This window comes from Syzygium oleosum, unplaced genomic scaffold (assembly GCF_021117445.2).
Source record: "Syzygium oleosum isolate NSW1041296 unplaced genomic scaffold, Sole_v2.1 Sole_v2.49, whole genome shotgun sequence".
Classification (NCBI taxonomy): domain Eukaryota; kingdom Viridiplantae; phylum Streptophyta; class Magnoliopsida; order Myrtales; family Myrtaceae; genus Syzygium; species Syzygium oleosum.
The window spans coordinates 1,437,884-1,457,533 of NW_026607533.1; the positions used below are offsets into that span (position 1 = coordinate 1,437,884).

At 42.8% G+C, this 19,650-nt stretch overlaps 1 protein-coding gene across 1 annotated transcript; it reads left to right on the forward strand.

Moving 5' to 3' along the window:
* Positions 1-12,773: 12,773 nt before the first annotated feature.
* LOC115689521 (mannan endo-1,4-beta-mannosidase 4-like) lies at positions 12,774-15,532 on the forward strand. The gene is made up of 5 exons (XM_030615584.2): positions 12,774-13,103; positions 13,194-13,388; positions 13,824-13,946; positions 14,727-14,932; positions 15,053-15,532. Exons 1-5 carry the CDS (start codon positions 12,774-12,776, stop codon positions 15,405-15,407), a joined length of 1,209 nt encoding a protein of 402 aa, XP_030471444.2. The 3' UTR covers positions 15,408-15,532.
* The last annotated feature ends 4,118 nt before the right edge of the window (positions 15,533-19,650 follow it).

Genomic DNA, 19,650 nt, shown 5'->3' on the forward strand with positions numbered 1-19,650 from the left:
GCAGTGAGAAACAAAAGAAGGAAGGAAAAAAGAAATAAATAAAGAAATAATTCGAAAAAAAAAATATTAAAATATTATTAAAAATTGTCCATGTTAACGCTGATCAGGCGCCGACCGCGCCACGTAGGATGGCTGGCGTCCATGTCAGCGATGTTTGGCCAAAATTGACTGGATGGATTGAATATGCATAAATACAAAAAGTTTAGGACTCAATTGAAAAAAAAAAGGTTTAGGATTAAATTGATATAATTGCAATAAATTTAGGAGTTTTTAGTAATTTTCCCCGTATCTGAACCAAGTGTCGCGACCGAACTCCCGAGCCCTTTTTTTTAAACAACATGCAAAAAAGGGGGGCTCGCCTGGTACGTGCTAAGTCTAGGTTCGGGACTTAACTCGGGCTCTCCCAAGCCCATACCATATCGCGACTTAGGGTTTAAGTTTTTTTTTTTAACATGCAAGTGGTTTATATCAAGGAGTCGCCACTAATCGATTTGGGGTGGGCCGATTAGAAACCCAAATAGGGTGATGGGAGAATCACCCTATTCCTGCGAACCAGAGATTAACTGAATTCGGGGACTTGGTTACACTAGTTGGATAACTAATGCCCTTTCGGTACCTTTTTACCCTGTTCATTTCTGAAAACATTTGTCAGGCAATTTGAATTGATTTTAGGACCTTTCTCCTAACATGTGAGGTGATCAAGCGAGTGCATAATCAGAAACGATTAGCAGTCAGGAACACAACAATGCATGCAGCCTAAGGTTCTAACCTTAACTAAGTCAGATGACATTCAAAACACAACAGCTCATGCAATTGTATTAAAAACATGCATAACAATACAACGGTAATAAAAACTAACATGCAAAATACTACCGCGCAACCTCAGGCTTGTCTAATTTAAACAAGACAAAAATATGCATAATAATATCACATTAGATTAAAATATTTAGAATATATCACACAATAATTTAAAAAAAAAAAAAAAAAAAAGATCTTTTCTTCTTCTTTTTTTATTAAAAAAAAAGTTAAAATATATTTTTTTTTTTTCGAAAAAAAAAAAAGAAAAAAAAATACAGAAAAAGAAGAAAAGAAAAGAAAAAAAAAAAAAATATTTATTTATTTTTTTTTGAAATTTTTAAAATATTTTTTTAATATTTTTTAAAAATAAAATAATAAAAATAAAAATAAAAATATAATATTAAACCGGGGTCGGATCCGACCCGGTCAACTGATCCGACCCGGCGTTGACTCGGCCTGATCCGCGATCCGGTCTGGTTGAACCGACCGAGTCAATCTGATCCGACCCGGCGTTGACTCGGTCGAACTCGCTGATCCGGCCAGTCGAACCGACCCGAGTCAACGGATCCGACCCGGTCGTTGACCCGGCCTGATCCGCGATTCGGTCGAATCCGACCCGGATTCACTGCACCCGGGGAGAGAAACGCCGGCGGAGCAAAATTGGCCGTCCGCCGCCGACCTGCACCAAATCCGCCGCGGTTTTCACCTCCCGGAACACCCACTAAGCTCCTTCGGGCCACCCAACTCGTCCGGCCACGCACCGCCGGCCGGCGACCAAAATCAAACCTCGTTTCACCGGGCGTTTGCCGAACACCGGCGTGCGCAGTAAAACAACGAAGGATTTCGACCTCTCCCGGCGACTCGGCCGGCTCCGACGGCCTTGGTTCGCTCCAACGGTGAGAGGGACCGGACCGACGTCGGTATGGGCCGGATTCGCACGAAACGGCCGGCGCGAGTCCCGCCCAACCACGCCGGAAAACAGGGGAAAACAGAGGCGGTTCTACGGAGAGACTCACCGGCCGACCCGGCTGGCGGCTTTCCGGTCAAGCCCGTGGGCGACGTGTGACACCGCTCGGTTCTCCTTCTTGCTCCGGCGAGCTCTCTTGTTCTCTCTCTCCCCGTTTTCTCTCTGCTCTTTTTCTCTCTCTCTTTTTCTCTCAAAACCGCCTCGGCTCGGCCGCCGGAGGTTACGCGCAACGGCGAGGCCGACCGAGGCCCCCGTTCACTCTGTCTTCTCTCGACCTCGCTCAATTTCTCTCGGGTCTCTCTCACGGCTCTCTGTTCTCTCTTTGCTCAAATCGACCGAGAAAAAACCGCCCTCTCTCTCCTCTCTCCGGGTCTCGTATATTCGACGACGACGACGCCATTCTCTCGCTCCATTCAATGCTTCGCACCGGCTCTCGCTCCTACCAAGACTTTCGCGGCCATTAGGCCTGCAGCAGGGGGCCGATTCTGTGAGGACGCAGAGAGAAGGAGAGAGAGAGGGAGCTCGAGAGATAGGAAGACGGACCGGCCTTAATGGCCGCCTCCCCGTGGCGTGTTCCCGCCTCCTCTCGACCGGATGACGACGATGAGGAGCGCGCGCACAGCGCCACGCTTCGGTCGCGCACAGGGAGAACAGGAGAGGAGAGAGCGACCGGCGAGGAGAAGGAAGAGAGGAAGGGGTTGGGCCGGCCGTGCCCAGTCCGCGCGGAGGAAAAAAGGAAACGGGCTGGGCCTGCAGAGGAAAGAGAAAAAAAGAAAAAGAAAAAGGAAGAAAAAGTAATGGTCGGCCCATCCCACCGCCCGAATCGATTTCGAAATTTTTTTTTTTTTTTAAAATTTTAAGAAAATATGCTCTAATAGGCCTTATTAATGCACATATGCCTAATGTCTATATGCAATGCATTTAAATAGAAATATTTTTTTTGTTTTAGGAATTAAAGAAAATTAATTCCTAAATTTTGTGTAATTAATTTTGGGCAAATTAAAAATAGGTGTCAACAAATGCCTCTTTGAAGGTGAGCTCGCAGAGATTGAGCTCAGAGGTTACGTTTAAAGATAAAATGGCACCTAAATTTGGCTCATGCATGTTGAATGAATGTTATTTTTGGCGAGACCGGAGTCCCATTTTTATGATGCGATATAAAATGATGCATGCTAAAGCAAATAAAAATATACCTGGGGCTACTTACCTTGCCGAAGGGTAGAGTAATTCTAGATAGTTGATATTGTGTGTCGAGGACCCGAACCTGTCTTCGGTCGCCTTGACGGAAAAAATGGTTTGTCTAGGACCGAACCTATCCTCGGTCGCCTTGACGGGGATTGTTTTTGTCTAGGACCCGAACCTTTCTTCGGTCGCCTTGACGGGAAATCGCTTGCCTAGGACCCGAACCTATCTTCGGTCGCCTTTGATCGGATTTCATTTATCTAGGACCGAACCTTTCTTCTGGTCGCCTTGATGGGAAATCGTTTGCTTAGGACCCGAACCTATCTTCGGTCGCCTTGACTGGATTTCATTTGTCTCGGATCCGAATCTACCTTCTAGCTATGTTCTGACCGGGAAATCGCTTGCCTAGGACCCGAACCTTTCTTGGTCAGCCTTGACGGATTTCATTTGGTCTGTCTAGGACCCGAACCTTTCTTCTCGCCTTGATCGACTTTCATTTGGTCTGTCTAGGACCCGAACCTTTCTTCTGGCCGCCTTGATCGATGGATTTTGTCTCGTCTAGGACCCGAACCTTTCTTCGGTCGCCTTGACTGATCGGATTTTGTATGTCTAGGACCCGAACCTTTTCTGGGCCGCTTGATCGATCGGATTTTGTATGTCAAAGTACCGGGGGTCCGCCCGAGGGTTTGACGGTTTGCTCGGGGGGTCCTCGCCAAACAGGTCTTGAAAAGCTCAAACGATGAGCACTGGGGGTCCTCGCCCGAGGATTTGATTGTTTGCCTCGGTGGGTCCTCGCCAACAGTGTCTTGAAAAAGCTCAAACGATGAGCACTGGGGTCCTCGCCCGAGGATTTGATTGTTTGCCTGTGGGTCCTCGCCAAAGAGGTCTTGAAAAGGCTCAAACGATGAGCACGGGGTCCTCGCCCGAGGATTTGATTGTTTGCCTGGTGGGTCCTCGCCAGCAGGTCTTGAAAAGGCTCAAACGATGAGCACTGGGGTCCTCGCCCGAGGATTTGTTGGTTTGCCCGGTGGGTCCTCAACAGGCTTGAAAAGGCTCAAACGATGAGCACCTAGGGTCCTCGCCCGAGGATTTGGTGTGAACATGGGGGGCCCCATGCTCGTGAGGGTGAACAACGGGTCAATTCGACAGTCAGAGAGTGAACAACGGGTCAATCCGATGTTCAGAGGGGGTACCATAACAATTATAGGTACCTGGATTTTTGGAACCGGCATGGGTAAAATGTACTTACCTGGGCACGTTCCTGCCTCTTAAGGGCGTGTCTCCTGTCAGACAAGTTTTTCTTTGTACAAAGACATACGTATTCATCGGAGAAATAGACAACTGAGGCTATTCTTGAATATCGTATGAAATATCTTGATCAGCAAGTCAAGATGCTTTTCTTTTTCAAAGGAACACCCTGTTTACCTTCTGGGTAGTTTGAAAAGAAATCTGATGAAATACCTGGGATTTCTTACCCGGAGGTTTGATGTATCATCTGCTGAATACCCGACCTTTTTTTCAGGGCATCTCTTTTGTGATGATAATCAGGGCTTCTCCAGTGCCCGAATTTTCATGTTCTATCACTGGGGATTAGAACTCTGAGCTGCAAAAGCATGCTGTGTCAATTCCACTTGGGGAACAGAAAAAAAAATTTTGTGACATCTTTGGAGACGCTCCAAAGGTCATATGTTCTTTGAGTCTTTGAAGATATTTTACCTGTCAAAGAGAGTTAGCGCAAACATGCATGCATTCATCAAGGATAGACAAGCTATGCTATTCCAGAATGCGCATTTGAAAGTTCATGCATGATAATTTTGCCATGCTCATCACCAAACATCCACCGAGGTAAATCAAGACAATTTTCGCTTGGGAGGTGGACTTCGAGATGCCGAACGAGGATTCTCGTCAAAAAGGACTTTCCACTCGCTCTCATTGAAAAGGGCTATTTGTCCCGTCCATTAATGCGGGAACATCGAAACACTCAATCTCGACCACTATCACATCCGCAAGGGTCCGAGTTTTCTCGCAAGCGGTACGACGCGCCAATCCGAGAGGTCTTCTTCAGGGTCGTAATGTAGGCTTGGTCAATGGCTTAATGAAGGTGACTGCTCAAGTCAATGCCATGAAAGAAAATATTCTCGCAATCATCTCCGGGTTTACAAGTCAAGAACCCCGCAAAACGAGATAGAAATAATCTTGCTCGCACTTCCTCGAGCGTTGTTTATAAACATTTGAAATTCCACGTTAATTCAAGTGTCCTAGTCGAAGAGACTTCCCGAGGGACGTAACGTGGGCTCGGTTCATGTGTTGAGAAACGAAAGGATCGTTAGGCTCAAAAATGTGTGTAAGGGGAGAGTTGGTGATCATCTTGGCATTGTCACCGTCTTTTCTTCATCATCGGACTCTTTGGAAAACTCCCTGGGTAATCCCTTGTTTTAGCTTCTTTGACAACTTTTTCTTGAGAAGCTTCTGCGTCCAGCATTTTCCTGGATACCATTCTATCTCTGTGAAAGATCTTTGTCAAGACAGAGTTCCTAAAGTAGGAATTTGTATCGAAGAAGAACTCAAGTTTAACCCTTTGGGGTCGTCTTTTCATCGTTTTTCTTCTTCTCTTTTCTTTTTCTTTGATTTTTTATTCATGGGCATTGGCCTTGCTTTTACCAGCACACCGCTTTTTCATGCCCCAAGTTTTCAAGCATTTTTTTATCGCTTCTTTTGGTGTTGTCAGACTAGCCTAAACAAGTTTGAGCAAGACAATGTTATTAGGCTCTTGGAGTCTTCATCTTGATTCGGTACTTTGGACCCCGATGCTCAAGCTGTGGTGACTTTGCCTTGCCCGGTGTAGGGGATGATCACCAACCGGGTTGGTACGAAATGAAATCGCCGGCTCAATTGGGCTAGCAAGGGATATGAGTGTATGGGATAGAAGAAGAACTCGCTCTTCGTCATCCTAGGGCACTCAAATTATCGTGAGAGTTCACCTCCGCAATAATAACATTCAAAGATTAATGCAATGAGAGCAAGAAAATTTCTATTCATCTTTTCACTTTGTGCGAGCCGCCGCACTGATGATCATAGAAAATTTTAGATATTACAAACTCCTCATCCTTTCCTCGTCTTGCTCGGTGACAACATCACCGTTATCAATAAGATATTGGCATTTTGGACAGGCTTTAGTTTGCTACTTCTCTCTTGACAAAGCCCTCTTAGCCTCGACTGTCCGGCGTCGATGGTGTGCTTGTCTTGGAAGACTCGTCGAGGACCACCGGATCCGTGAAACGACGAGGCCGAAGTCACAGTGGGCGGTGATCGAAAGGAGGGATGCTCTTCTTGCTCCCTCCGAATCCGAATTCTCCCCGTGATGTTGATTTACCTCAAGCTGCCCCAATGTGGGGTGGTTCTTGACAGGGGTGATTTAAAAGGAATCTCCAAGTGTATGGGCTCAAATAGTCAAGCAAATGATTAATGGTAGTGTATGGGGCAGAGAAATGAACTGCCTCTCGTCATTTTGGCTACCGTACCTTATGCGAGAAACCCCTTTACCTTGTAGAAGTGGAACCTTTTCGCTCATCTTACATGGGTTTGGTACGTGAGAATGTGTATAGACTAAGGATTGCCTCTCATCATCCCGAGACACCTCGTTCAATACATCGGAGCAGCTTCGACACCATTCGTCGAATTGTCAAAATTTTCACAGTGGAATTGGTGAATTAAACAGTAAAATTACCATGCGAAATTCTTTCCAAAAGACATGCAATGCACTTGGGGAAGGTTAAGCATTTATTTGCTTTAACATGTTTCCTCCTTCTTTTGATTCTTTCAACTCTTAAAGTTTTAAGGGAAAGAAATACTTACCTACGCTCGTAGCAAATGACGAGGTAAACCCGTAAAGCAATAAGAAAGACCGTGTCAATGAACGGCTCTTTGAGGGAATAGGAATTGGGAACGATACAACATTACCCTTCGTGATTCCCCTCATTTAAGATTAAATTGACAACTCCTTGAGTTTTCTCGGATGCCGATAATTCCCTTCCGACAAAAACAGGAGTTTATGTTAGAAATGAGATGATTGAGGGTAAATTGAGAACGATACAAATTACCCTTCTTCCATTTTGCCTTCAAAGCTAGCAGAGTCTTTTCTCCTCTTTACTTTGTTCAAATTTCTCTGTCTCACCTGCTCCTCCATACTCTTGGTCACGAAGTTCGAATGAGATCCTCTATAATTAGAGGTACTCCCGAATAGAGGGTTCTATTGTCGCCGATGCCGTGTCAATGCGGTTCCAAAGATGTTGAGGAGTTTCTTGTGGATGCTCCGATTCTCGACTGCACAGGCATGTGCAATTGCTTGCGTGGAGAACTTCGCAGCAAAACTAATCTCTACTTTAAAGGTCTTTGACGAACATGGGCATGACTACCATTGAGACTTCGTGGTTGTCGATGGATCCTTGACGCCATTTTGTCATGCGCGAAGTCTTTTCCAAACGCTTGCACAGATCTTTACTCAAATTTGTCCTACATAAAAAGAAAGAATGTGTTATTTCTATGCTAAAGTGGATGAACTTTAGGAACGAAATACACCTTTTTATGGACTCGGGGATTGCATGCCCCATAGTCTACTCTTCCAATTAAGCACTTCTTCGTCATGCTTCATTCGAAAGGTCCCGACATTGGTGCTCTATCCGGCTCGCTAGCACGTCGTAGTCATGTTCCCAGCTTCATTATCTCGCAAAAGAAAAGGGAAGGAATGTCATTTCCAAACTTTGTTAAGGAATAAGACATACCTTTTCTTTCAAAAGGGTAATCTTTTCTTGATCCGCTTCGACTTTTGTACAAAATGATGTTCCGCTCATCATGGAGTCAAGGAATGCTTAGCATTCTCTTTGACTTTCTCGGGGCTGATATCACCCACCTAAGTAGTAGTGAGATTTGCCCCATGTTTCATTTGAAGATTGGATGATCTTCGCTCTGACGCCCCTATCGATGAGTTGGTCCGCGATCATTACTGGGCCTGAGGTGCTCTTCACTTGTGTCATTTTCAAATGTCCCCTTCAGTAATAACAAATCAAAAAGGAGTATGCTCGAGACACGAAGTGAGCGCGTTAGAAAACAAACAGGCTATGAGCACGCATGCTTTTCCACTATTCTTTTTGTCCTTTTGAAAATGATAAAACATTTGTTTTATTTTCAAAAGCTTAGAAACAAGGAAGCATGAGGAAGCCCGGCCTCGTAACACTTTCCTTTACATGGCTGGATATCATCAACGGGCCGGTTTGGAGTACTTCCTCAGGCCCTCAAAACAAAACATTTGTAATTCTTTTGAATAATTCAAAGCGAATTACATTTGTTGGAATGGAAATTGTAATACTAAAATTCCAAGCATAATTACAAATTCGAAAACTCGGGAATTCTAGAAAACAAATGAGACTTTAGAAAGCAAGAAAAGCTCCCAAGTATGGGAGGATTCAAACTATTAAATATGCCTCTATTCTAAGGGAGGAAAATTGAGTCTACAACTTTACTCAATGACGACATCCGCGCCTCCCGCTTGATTGGGTGGTGCATTGTGGAATGAAAGCATCTTTGCATCCAATAATTTCGGACCTTATTTTTCAGACGACACGCTACTCATTGACGGAATGTCCTATTTTCGCCCAAATGATAGTCACATGCCTTTGAGGGATCGTAGTTGGGGAAACGCTCAGATTTTTACGCTTTGGCTCTTTAGCAAGCAACCTCTTGTCCAGGAGAATAGGCGGATCTCGGGACATAGGCAAAGGAGTGGCGTGCAGAATCGTTTTTTGTTATTTCGCCTTTGGGGTGAAGGGATACCGGGTTTGTATTGTTCACGTTGCATGAACTTTGGGCATAGGGTGCTCAATTCCTTAGGATCGGGACTCGTGGACATTGTCAACTATGACATCTTTACCCTTCTCGTTGACACCGGATGGCTCCATTTGAATCATCACTCCCGGTCTTGGATTGCGGCGGAGTCATGGTGAGTTGGTCTAAGCGGACCGACGGATGTTCCACTTGTTTTGAGAGTTGTTGAAGAAAGGCGAAGACCCGCTTCATTTCGGTTTCCATGTTATTGAGACGGACGTTTTCTTCGGCCATTTTTTGTAACTACCTGCGAAAACGCTGATATGAAGGAGTATAATGCCCAATAAAGAATCATTCTATGACCTAGTCATATTATTATTGCATATTTTCTTTATTTGCAAAGAAAAAAATAAGCAAAAAGGTTTTTATTTATATTAACATTATAGGCGGCCCCGGTTCGAACCCCGGTCGCCTCGGACCGTGACGCTACATCCCCGGATACCACCGGGCCGAAGGCCGCGATGGTGTCATCAAGGGGCAAAAATTTTATTTAAAGCATAAAAACGGCCCGAGTTATATTAACATTTGTACAACCCATAAACATTTTTACAGTGAGATAACCAAAATCCCCGAACATAATTACTAGGAAATATAAAAGACAGAGGCTTTTAACAAAAGGGTGTCCTTCCCGAATACTCATTTTATAAACGATGGGGAAATCACGGTCTCGGAGGCGCTTATTTTTACGGACAAGCTCCGCAATAAGCGTATCCCGTATATAGACTCGCAATCAACGGGTGGCCTAACAAGAACAAATCAATTGAATAAGTAGGCCGTATATATAAAAAATGAGAAGGGATAGAATATATACCTTCCTTGAACCATGGCAATCGCAACAACATGCACATGAGGAGTGAGGTTCGATTTCTATTTAGACTCGGCTCAAGAACATGAAGTTAAAAGGGTGCCTCGACCGTCATGCAGCCTCTGGTGTCAAGTCCTTTTAACCTCGGCCAAATCGAAAGGAATATCTTATAGTCACGCGAATAGCGGCTAAAGATACTTCTTTACGATTTTTAGAAATAAATTTCGGGAAAAGAAAGGCAACCTCTACATCGCGGCTCGCTTCGAGGTCGTATCTTCTTAACACCATCCTAACATGCCCTATCGCGCCCAGTCCGGCAAATATGATTGTGTGTGCAACGTGTAGTGCTAAATCAATAAAGCATGCACAACAAATTATAAACAATCAATTTGAACCGCAAGAACAAATAACACCTTAATGTCGTTCATACCTGAGTCCTTTGCCGCCAAACAAAAATCATTTTGAACAGGATAAAATTTTTTTTGGCCTAAGTCCACTTTGAAAAAAAAAAGCACATCCCCAGCGGAGTCGCCAGTCTGTCGCGACCGAACTCCCGAGCCCTTTTTTAAACAACATGCAAAAAGGGGGCTCGCCCGGGTACGTGCTAAGTCTAGGTTCTGGGACTTAACTCGGGCTCTCCCAAGCCCATACCATATCGCGACTTAGGGTTTAAGTTTTTTTTTAACATGCAAGTGGTTTATATCAAGGAGTCGCCACTAATCGATTTGGGGTGGGCTGATTAGAAACCCAAATAGGGTGATGGGAGAATCACCCTATTCCCGCGAACCGTAGATTAACCGAATTCGGGACTTGGTTACACTAGTTGGATAACTAATGCCCTTTCGGTACCTTTTACCCTGTTCATTTCGAAAACATTTGTCGCAATTTGAATTGATTTTAGGACCTTTCTCCTAACATGAGGTGATCAAGCGAGTGCATAATCGAAACGATTAGCGGGCCAGGAACACAACAATGCATGTAGCCTAAGGTTCTAACCTTAACTAAGTCGGATGACATTCAAAACACAACACTCATGCAATTGTATTAAAAACATGCATAACAATACAACGGTAATAAAAACTAACATGCAAATACTACCGCGCAACCTCAGGCTTGTCTAATTTAAACAAGACAAAAATATGCATAATAATATCACATTAGATTAAAATATTTAGAATATATCACACAATAATTTTAAAAAAAAAAAAAAAAAGATCTTTTCTTCTTCTTTTTTTATTAAAAAAAAAGTTAAAATATATATTTTTTTTTTCGAAAAAAAAAAAAAAAAAAAAAATACAGAAAAAGAAGAAAAGAAAAGAAAAGAAAAGAAAAAAAAAATATTTATTTATTTTTTTTTTGAAATTTTTTAATATTTTTTAATATTTTTTAAAAATAAAAATAAAAATATAATATTAAACCGGGTCGGGTCGGATCCACTGGGTCAACGGATCCGACCCGGCGTTGGACTCTGGGTCGGATTCCGCGATCCGGCCGGTTGGAACCGACCCGAGTCAACGGATCCGACCGGCGTTGACCCGGCCGACCGTCTGATCCGGCCATTTCGAACCGACTAGTCAACGGATCCGACCTTGGCCGTTGACCCGGGTGATCCCCGATTCGGCCGAATCCGACCCGATCTCACGCACCGCGGAGAGAAACGCCGGCGGAGCCAAAATTGGCCGTCCGGCTACGACCCGCACCAAATCCGCCGCGGTTTTCACCTCCCCGGAACACCCACTAAGCTCCTTGGCTCACCCAACTCGTCCGGCCACGCACCGCCGGCCGGCGACCAAAATCAAACCCTCGTTTCACCGGGGCGTTGGTCGAACACTGGCGTGCGCAGTAAAACAACGAAGGATTTCGACCTCTCCTCGGCGACTCTGGCCGCCTGACGGCCTTGGTTCGCTCCAACTGTGTAGGGACCGGACCGACGCGCAGATGGGCCGGATTCGCACGAAACGGCCGGGCGCGAGTCCCGGCCCAACCACGCCCGGAAAATGTGGGAAAACAGAGGCGTTCTCGCCGGGAGAGACTCACGGCCGACGGCGCGTCGGGCGGCTTTCCGGTCCGGCCCGTGGGCGACGGTGACACCGCTCGGTTCTCCTTCTTGCTCGCGAGCCTCTGTTCTCTCTCTCCCCGTTTTCTCTCTGCTCTTTTCTCTCTCTGCTTTTTCTCTCAAACCGCCCCGGCTCGGCCGCCGGAGGTTACGCGCAACGGCGAGGCCGACTCGAGGCTCCTCGTTCACTCGTCTTCTCTCGAATTCGCTCAATTTCTCCGGGTCTCTCACGGCTTTCTCGTTTCTCCGCTCAAATCGACCGAGAAAAAACCGCCCCTCTCTCCTCTCTCTCGGGTCTCGTATATTCGACGACGACGACGCCATTCTCTCGCTCCATTCAATGCTCTCAGACGCACCGGCCTCCGCTCCTACTAAGACTTTCGCGGCCATTAGGCCTAGTGCAGAGGGGGCCGATTCGTGAGGACGGAGAGAGAAGGAGAGAGAGAGGAGCTCGAGAGATAGGAAGACGGGACCGGCCTTAATGGCCGGCCCCGTGGCGTGCTCCCCGGCCTCCTCCGACCGGATGACGACGATGAGGAGCGGCGCTGCCGTCGCGTCACACTTCGGTCGCGCACATGGGAGAACAGGGGAGGAGAGAGCGACCGGCGAGGAGAAGGAAGAGAGGAAGGGTTGGGCCGGCCAGCCCACCCGCGGAGGAAAAAGGAAACGGGCTGGGCTCCGCAGTAAGGAAAGAGAAAAAGAAAAAAGAAAAAGGAAGAAAAAGGGTGGTCGGCTCACGCCGACCCGGCCCGAATCGATTTCAAATTTTTTTTTTTTTTAAATTTTAAGAAAATATGCTCTAATAGGCCTTATTAATGCACATATGCCTAATGTCTATATGCAATGCATTTAAATAGAAATATTTTTTTGTTTTAGGAATTAAAGAAAATTAATTCCTAAATTTTGTGTAATTAATTTTGGGCAAATTAAAAATAGGTGTCAACACCAAGACTATGGCTATATAAACCCCCCACAACATCACCAATACGTCCACACATTGACAATTTCTTTCCTCTCTTTTCAATTTCAAAAACCCAATCCACATGCACAAAAGAATCATCTCCCAAATTCTAAAAACGAAAAAAATGTGCCTAAAGTTTGTGGGCTTGGCTCTAGTGGCGCTCCTCATTTGGGCAAACTGCGAGGCAGCGTTCCCCGGGGTCGGGGGAAGTGGGTTTGTGGGGACAAACGGGATACATTTCGTGGCAAACGGGAAGCCGCTGTACCTGAACGGGTTCAATGCATACTGGATGATGTACTTGGCGTCATATCCGTCCACCCGGGACAAGGTTGCGAGCGCGTTCCGGGAGGCTGCCAAGAATGGCATGAACATTGCTAGGACTTGGTCCTTCAGCGACGGCGTCGACCGGCCCCTCCAGACCTCTCCCGGCGTCTACAACGAAGACATGTTCAAGGTAAAACTGTAGATATTTTCCCTAGCGGCATACGCCAAAATAAATCCTAGATACCTCTCAGAGATTTGTGCCATTAATGGTCTTGTTTAGGGATTGGACTATGTGATATCGGAAGCACGGAGAAACGGAGTGTATCTGATACTGAGCCTGGTGAACAACTGGAATGCCTTTGGAGGAAGGAATCAGTATGTGCAGTGGGCTCGGAACAGTGGACAGTCCTTGAACAATGATGATGAGTTCTTCACTAACTCAATCACCAAGAGTTATTACAAGAATCATATCAAGGTTTGCGTCTGTGCTTTTTGTTCTTCCATCTGTATATGAATTCAGTTCAGACATTAATAGCAGCAACACCATGATTTTTAATATACTGTGTCTGAAATTTATAAGGTTCCTTTTTTGGCTGATACAGGGTTATGAGAATCTGGGTGTCTTTATTTCCTCTTGGTATTTCCTAATATGGAGGTGAAAACGTAAGAATTCATTAAAAAACCACATCAAGAGGATTTCTTTCAAAAGGGGAAATAAATCGAGATTGCCAGAATTAGGAAAACCTTTATGATATAATATGAGATTTATGTCCAAGCTTAAGTTTGACAGTGGTGAAGGGAGTCCTTTGAAGACATCCTGGGACTAATCAGGAATCTATCTGTTTTCGTATTTAATGGTTAATTATAGAAAAATGAAAAAAGACTCGGTGGTGGTGTGATGAAATTGCAGGCAGTGCTGACGAGAAAGAACACTATAACGGGAGTGGCTTACAAGGATGATCCTACCATCTTTGCATGGGAACTCATGAACGAGCCTCAATGCCAGTCCGACCCCTCTGGCAAATCTCTTCAGGTCTCTCTCTCTCGATCTCTCTGTTTAATATGTATAAATTTGTGGAACGTAATAGACTGAGTCAATCATACAATAGGAAATAGGTAGTGTTGACTGATAGTGAGTTTGCGGCATTTTTACATTGTCTGCATCGAATACTACTTGACCAAAGCAACATATAGAAACAACATCCACGAAGGGGTCCCCGCTTTCTCGTCATAAAATAAAACTGTAAATTCATACAGCCTAATGATGTTTAAAGACAAGAATAGACGGATGAGGAAGACTTTAATCATGGAAAGGACTAATGAGTAGATGTCACCATGTGTGAAATGAGATTTTTCTTCTGTTTGGCGCGTCATAGTTCTTTACTGGAATCCATCCACTTGAAGTGTAAAGTCACCAATTTCTTTGCCTAAAAGGAGAGAGATTTGGAATATCTTGTTGGCGTGATGCAGAAGAAGAAAAACAGAATGATCTGCTTCAGTCATTTTTTACAGTTGGCGATTGCTAGTAACAATGCCTTTTTGCTTTTTTGTCCTTGTGATATAAGTCCATGTCATTTTCAAATCACACATGATCACAACTTCAAACCAACCCGGAATAGTTTTCCTGAATACAAACATTACATTCATGGCTTTATTAGTGACAGGAACTATAGGCTGTATCCAAGCAAGTGATTCTCTAATTGTGTTCTATTTACAGTATCAAATTCATGCAGAGAATCAAATTGAATCAAGTGACGTCATTTCGTAATGATTTGTTAGTCCTGCCATTAATCAGTTCATTTAGCCTGTCCAGGACTGGGTGAGGGAAATGGCAGCGTACGTGAAGTCGATCGATAGTAATCATATGCTGGAAGTTGGACTCGAAGGGTTCTATGGGCAATCGGTTCAAGGGAAGCAGCAGAACAATCCCGGCGGTTTGCTTGTCGGGACTGATTTCATCTCCAATAACCAAGTCCCCCAGGTCGACTTCGCCACGATACACATATACCCCGAATCATGGTAAAACTCAGAACAAGCCCTCTGATCCCTCAAATCGTGCTACATCCTGGCGCTTCGATCAAACTTGCACCTCTTATGTTGTTTTTACTTTTCTTGGCTAATTATGGTTTTTCTTTACAGGTTGCCTAGTGCAAGTGAGGGAGAGCAAGCTGCATTTGTGGACAAGTGGGTTCAAGTCCACATTCAAGACTCTAACACCATCCTCAAGAAACCGATAATACTCAGCGAATTCGGCAAGTCATCGAACTCATCGGGTTACAACTTAGAAAAGAGGGACAGCTATTTCGGGAGGCTGTACGATGCGATCTACACGAGTGCAAGCAACGGAGGGTCATGCGCCGGCGGCATCTTTTGGCAGCTGTTCGCTCAAGGCATGGATACCTTCAGCGACGGGTACGAAGTCATATTGGAGCAGAACCCTTCTACGGCCAGCATCATCGCTGGACAGTCTCGCAAGATGTCGTCTCTCCCATGATGAGAAGACGACCAAGACAGAGGAAATAAGAATGAATGAATTCCTCTATTTTGTGATTTAAATGAGTGAAATTTACATTGATTTGCTGCTTAGAAGCAGTGATAATTGTGATCTAATTTTATGCATATTTTAGCAATAAATCTCAAATCAATGCACAAAAGATAATATTGATTCAATATTAGATCACATGATAGTCAATATTACAAGCGAAAGTTTAACATGATCTAAATAAGATGACAACGCGTATCTTACGTGAAAATTAAAATTAACAAATTAATGATGAATTATCCATTAATGCATACAATTTATTGAAGAAAACAATTAAAAAGAGTTGTATAACATGATAATGTATATTCCACAGTTATATTATGGTAGAGGATAATTGAAAAAGTTTTACAACATGATACCTTCTAATTGTAAAAGAGCTGTAAACTATATAGATACATAATATAACAAAATGCTTTCTTAAATTGATGATACTAGAGGATTATTATAATATTACATGTCATTTTACAAATACGTCGATCAAGACAACAAATTACACGTCGACTGAAGACTAAATGATATTAAATGTTCATGTGTTCAGACTTTTTGAAGGAAAAGGAATGCAATTTCAATGGCCTTTGCAAAATGATCAGGACAATATTGATCAACATTTGGCGTATTAAATAGAGTTAAGTCAAAACACTATTTAGTGTTTGGCGATATCCTTTGGATAAAATGCCAGAAGAAAAATCCAAACCAAGGGTTGGATAAACCTAGGTTGGATACAAAAAATCCAAGTTAATAATTTTCTTCCAAGAATGGAGTGATGGAGTGACCATCCGGCTTTCCTGGCCGACGCACAAGGATCACCTCCACCACAGCTGATCATCGTCACTTCCGACCACCGTGCAATTGTCCTTGCCTCCAACCACTACCGATCGTCATCACCGTCCAGTCAATCGTACTCCGACCACTTAGGGTGAAAAGGAGAAATTATACATCACATGGCCATTACTATCAAAGAACTCGAATCATTTCATGAATGCACTTGAAGAATCTTGTCGTCCACAATAGAGGTATGTCCGCCCTCGTTACTTGTTGGCCCAGTGCCATCCATTGGTGGATCTCCGTCCACCTCCTCTCTGCCTCTCACTACCTCAAATCGTCAGCTTCGATATCAAGTGGCACCTGAGCTTTAGGTGCGGCGTCCACCACCCCTTCGCTACCTTTCACCTCTCCATTGGCCGCTACTGCCTCGTCTACCAAATTGCCACTCCCCGATCTCAGCGACCTGAGGCTCGTCTTCACCGATGTCCAAATCACCTCTAATACGATGAAGCTAAGCGAGGACTATTTGAGGTGGAGATGGCGATGGATCTGGCGAAATGGGTAAGTGAGATTTTCAAAGATTTTTATACTATCTTGGATTGCACCAAATATGTGATGGGATTTTCTACAATTCGGAGGATATTTGGAGGATTTTTAATTCGACCTTATCTTATTCCAATCCAAATCCGGACGACCAAATGCAGCCTAAATTTTTTTTTACTATCGGCGTTCTGGTATTTTGTTTATATTTTCTTATTGTTTTTTTGTCTAACCAATATTAACATTCTAAAATATATTTTTCACGGTAGCAAAAAGTTTAAGTACAGTCTACATCGCACTTTAACATATATATATATTTGACATTTTATTGTAATTTTTAAAGATTATATCACGCCCCTTTTAATTGAGTATTAATTAATTCTCATACAGACATTAAAGTATGGGGCCGCCAATATTTTATTATGGGTATTTAACGTATTAAATATAATAGCACAAATAAAAAATATCAACGAACTATCGTGATACAATCAAATTAAACTAAACAAATGCAAAATAGTTATTCATTTAAAACAATTAACTTGAAGCATAAAACATACTACTAATTAGGCCCATCAAATGGGTGGATCGAGTCAAGTTGAAAATGATTCGACCCAAATTAACTCATTTAACCTGGATTGATTAGGGGTGAGCATGGTTTTAGGGTAGAATCTGGAACCTGAGAACCGGACAAGAATCGGACCGATAGGAACCTGTCCAGTTTCAGATTTCAAGGTATGTAAGGTAGGTTCTATATTCCAAAAACTGGTAGGTTCTAGGTTCTACATTGGTGGAACCTAGAATCTAGAACCCGTGTTCCTGTGTTTTTTTTGGCCTATGTCTACATGCGATCTTACAGTATTTCATGGCGTTCGATGATGAATGTATAATTTGGAACCATTAGTTTGAGTTTCTATTTTATGATTGAGACTTTTACTTTGTTAATATTTTATATTTTCGTGTGTCTAAATAAAAATTGTTGCAAGTGGATTGTAGCAAGAATTGGTGGTCATAAAAAGTGATGATTCACTGTAATCTTTCAATTAATAATATAGGTGGAACTTAAGTAGACCTAAGACCGATCTTATAACCTGTGACAAGGTAAGTTATAGATTCTAGGATATGCAAGATAGGTTTCAGGTTCCAAAAATGAGTGACGTGTTCCAATGGATAGGTTTCAAGTTCCAAGTAAAACGTGTAGGGAACCTGAAACCGCTCATCCTTAGTATTGACGCATTTTTGTGTAACACAATTTTAGAGATCCAAACCTAACCCGACCCATACCTAACCTATATTACTAGAACACACCCATATGCATACCAAAACATTTAACCTACTTTAAGCTCTTCATAAGAATATATTACTTGGATATTTTTTTTATCAAAAAAATTTGTTAGTAAATAAATGAAAAAACATAAAAAGAACCTAAAGATTGAAATGGTCATAAAGAACTAGAAAAGTATGCATGTGTTGTGACAAAGTATACGGGGAAATTATCAAAAAGTCATAAACCTATTGCAGTAGTGCCAATTCAATCCTAAATATTTCAATTTTGCTAATTTAATTATAAACATTTTTACGATTTACCAATTTAGTCCTTCCGACCAACTTTGATTGGAAATCAATGATGTGGGCATGGTCGTCATAGAATGGCTAGCGCTGACATGAATAATTTTTATAATTTAAAAAAATTATGATTTATTAATATTTTTTTATTTTTTCTTCTCTTTTTATTTTATTTTATTTCTTTCTTTTCTTTTTTTCCTTCTAGGTCCAGCGAGGATCATCGATCACAAGCAAGGGTCGGTCGATCCTTGCCAATCGCAGGTGATGGCCGACAACCCTCACCTAGATTTGGCGAGGACCGTGACCCTCACCTACGGCCGACGAGTGCTTTGCGGCCCTCGCCTAGTGTCGGCAAAGGTTGACCTGCGATCCTCACCGGACTTTCTAGAAAAAAAAAAAGGAAAGCAAAGAAAGAACATAGAAAAAAAATTAATGAAAAAAAATTATAAAAATTGTCTTGACATCTCCAACTCCCTTGACAAATTGGGCACTCTATTTACTACTAGAAGACTAGTGAAAAAGTTCTCTATCTTTCATATGGGTTTGAAATGGGTTAAACCTCAACTCATTTAAGAGGCATTTATTATTTGGATCCACTTAAGCTTGTTTTTTAACCACTGCAGTTTGCCTCAGTGGCCACCCTTTCTACATGGGAAGGGAGAGGTGGGAAGTTCGATTTCCCACATTCTCAAGAGGGCTAGGAGTGGGGACATGTAGTTTCAGATGTGAATTTCGATTCTCATGCCCTGCAAGAGACAGGGCAAAAGTTTGAGAATTAGGAGAGAGCTAAAGTAGGATAGACCAAAAAAAAATCCTTATTTTTAAAACTTAAGACAACCTATTTATGACACGCACCATTAAATATTGGTTTTAGACCCATTTTGCCACCTCTAGTAACAATCAACTATTAGTAACTTATTTATTATGAAAATAAATTGAGGAATCATTTGCTTGGGGAAATAAATATTATGAATTCCTTAAAACGTACAAATTAAATGCTGCATATTTTCACAAGATATCCAACAATTTTCTTTGTGATACAATATTGTGGATGATGAAATATCCATCAACTCTCGTCAAAACAAAAGATACATTAAATGGTTACCGAAAAGAAAAGAGAGAATCCGTGAAAAAGGAAATTGAAATATATGAAATAGGAAGATAATCTAGACGAAATTACTTCTAATTATTTATAAATAGAGATAAGCAAATGAAGGAGAGAAATGAAATCATCTTACTATCAAGAAAATTTTACACAAATGGCTTGGTTGCCTTTTTAACACAATAATGATGGCACAAGAGGGAAGATTTTTTAACCAAAATGAGG

Excerpts from the sequence above, each read along its gene's own strand:
- LOC115689521 (XM_030615584.2), top strand. The coding sequence starts at position 12,774 with ATGTGCCTAAAGTTTGTGGGCTTGGCTCTAGTGGCGCTCCTCATTTGG. Across the intron at positions 13,389-13,823 it reads ATTACAAGAATCATATCAAG|GCAGTGCTGACGAGAAAGAA; the intron begins GTTTGCGTCTGT and ends ATGAAATTGCAG. Across the intron at positions 13,947-14,726 it reads CCTCTGGCAAATCTCTTCAG|GACTGGGTGAGGGAAATGGC; the intron begins GTCTCTCTCTCT and ends TAGCCTGTCCAG.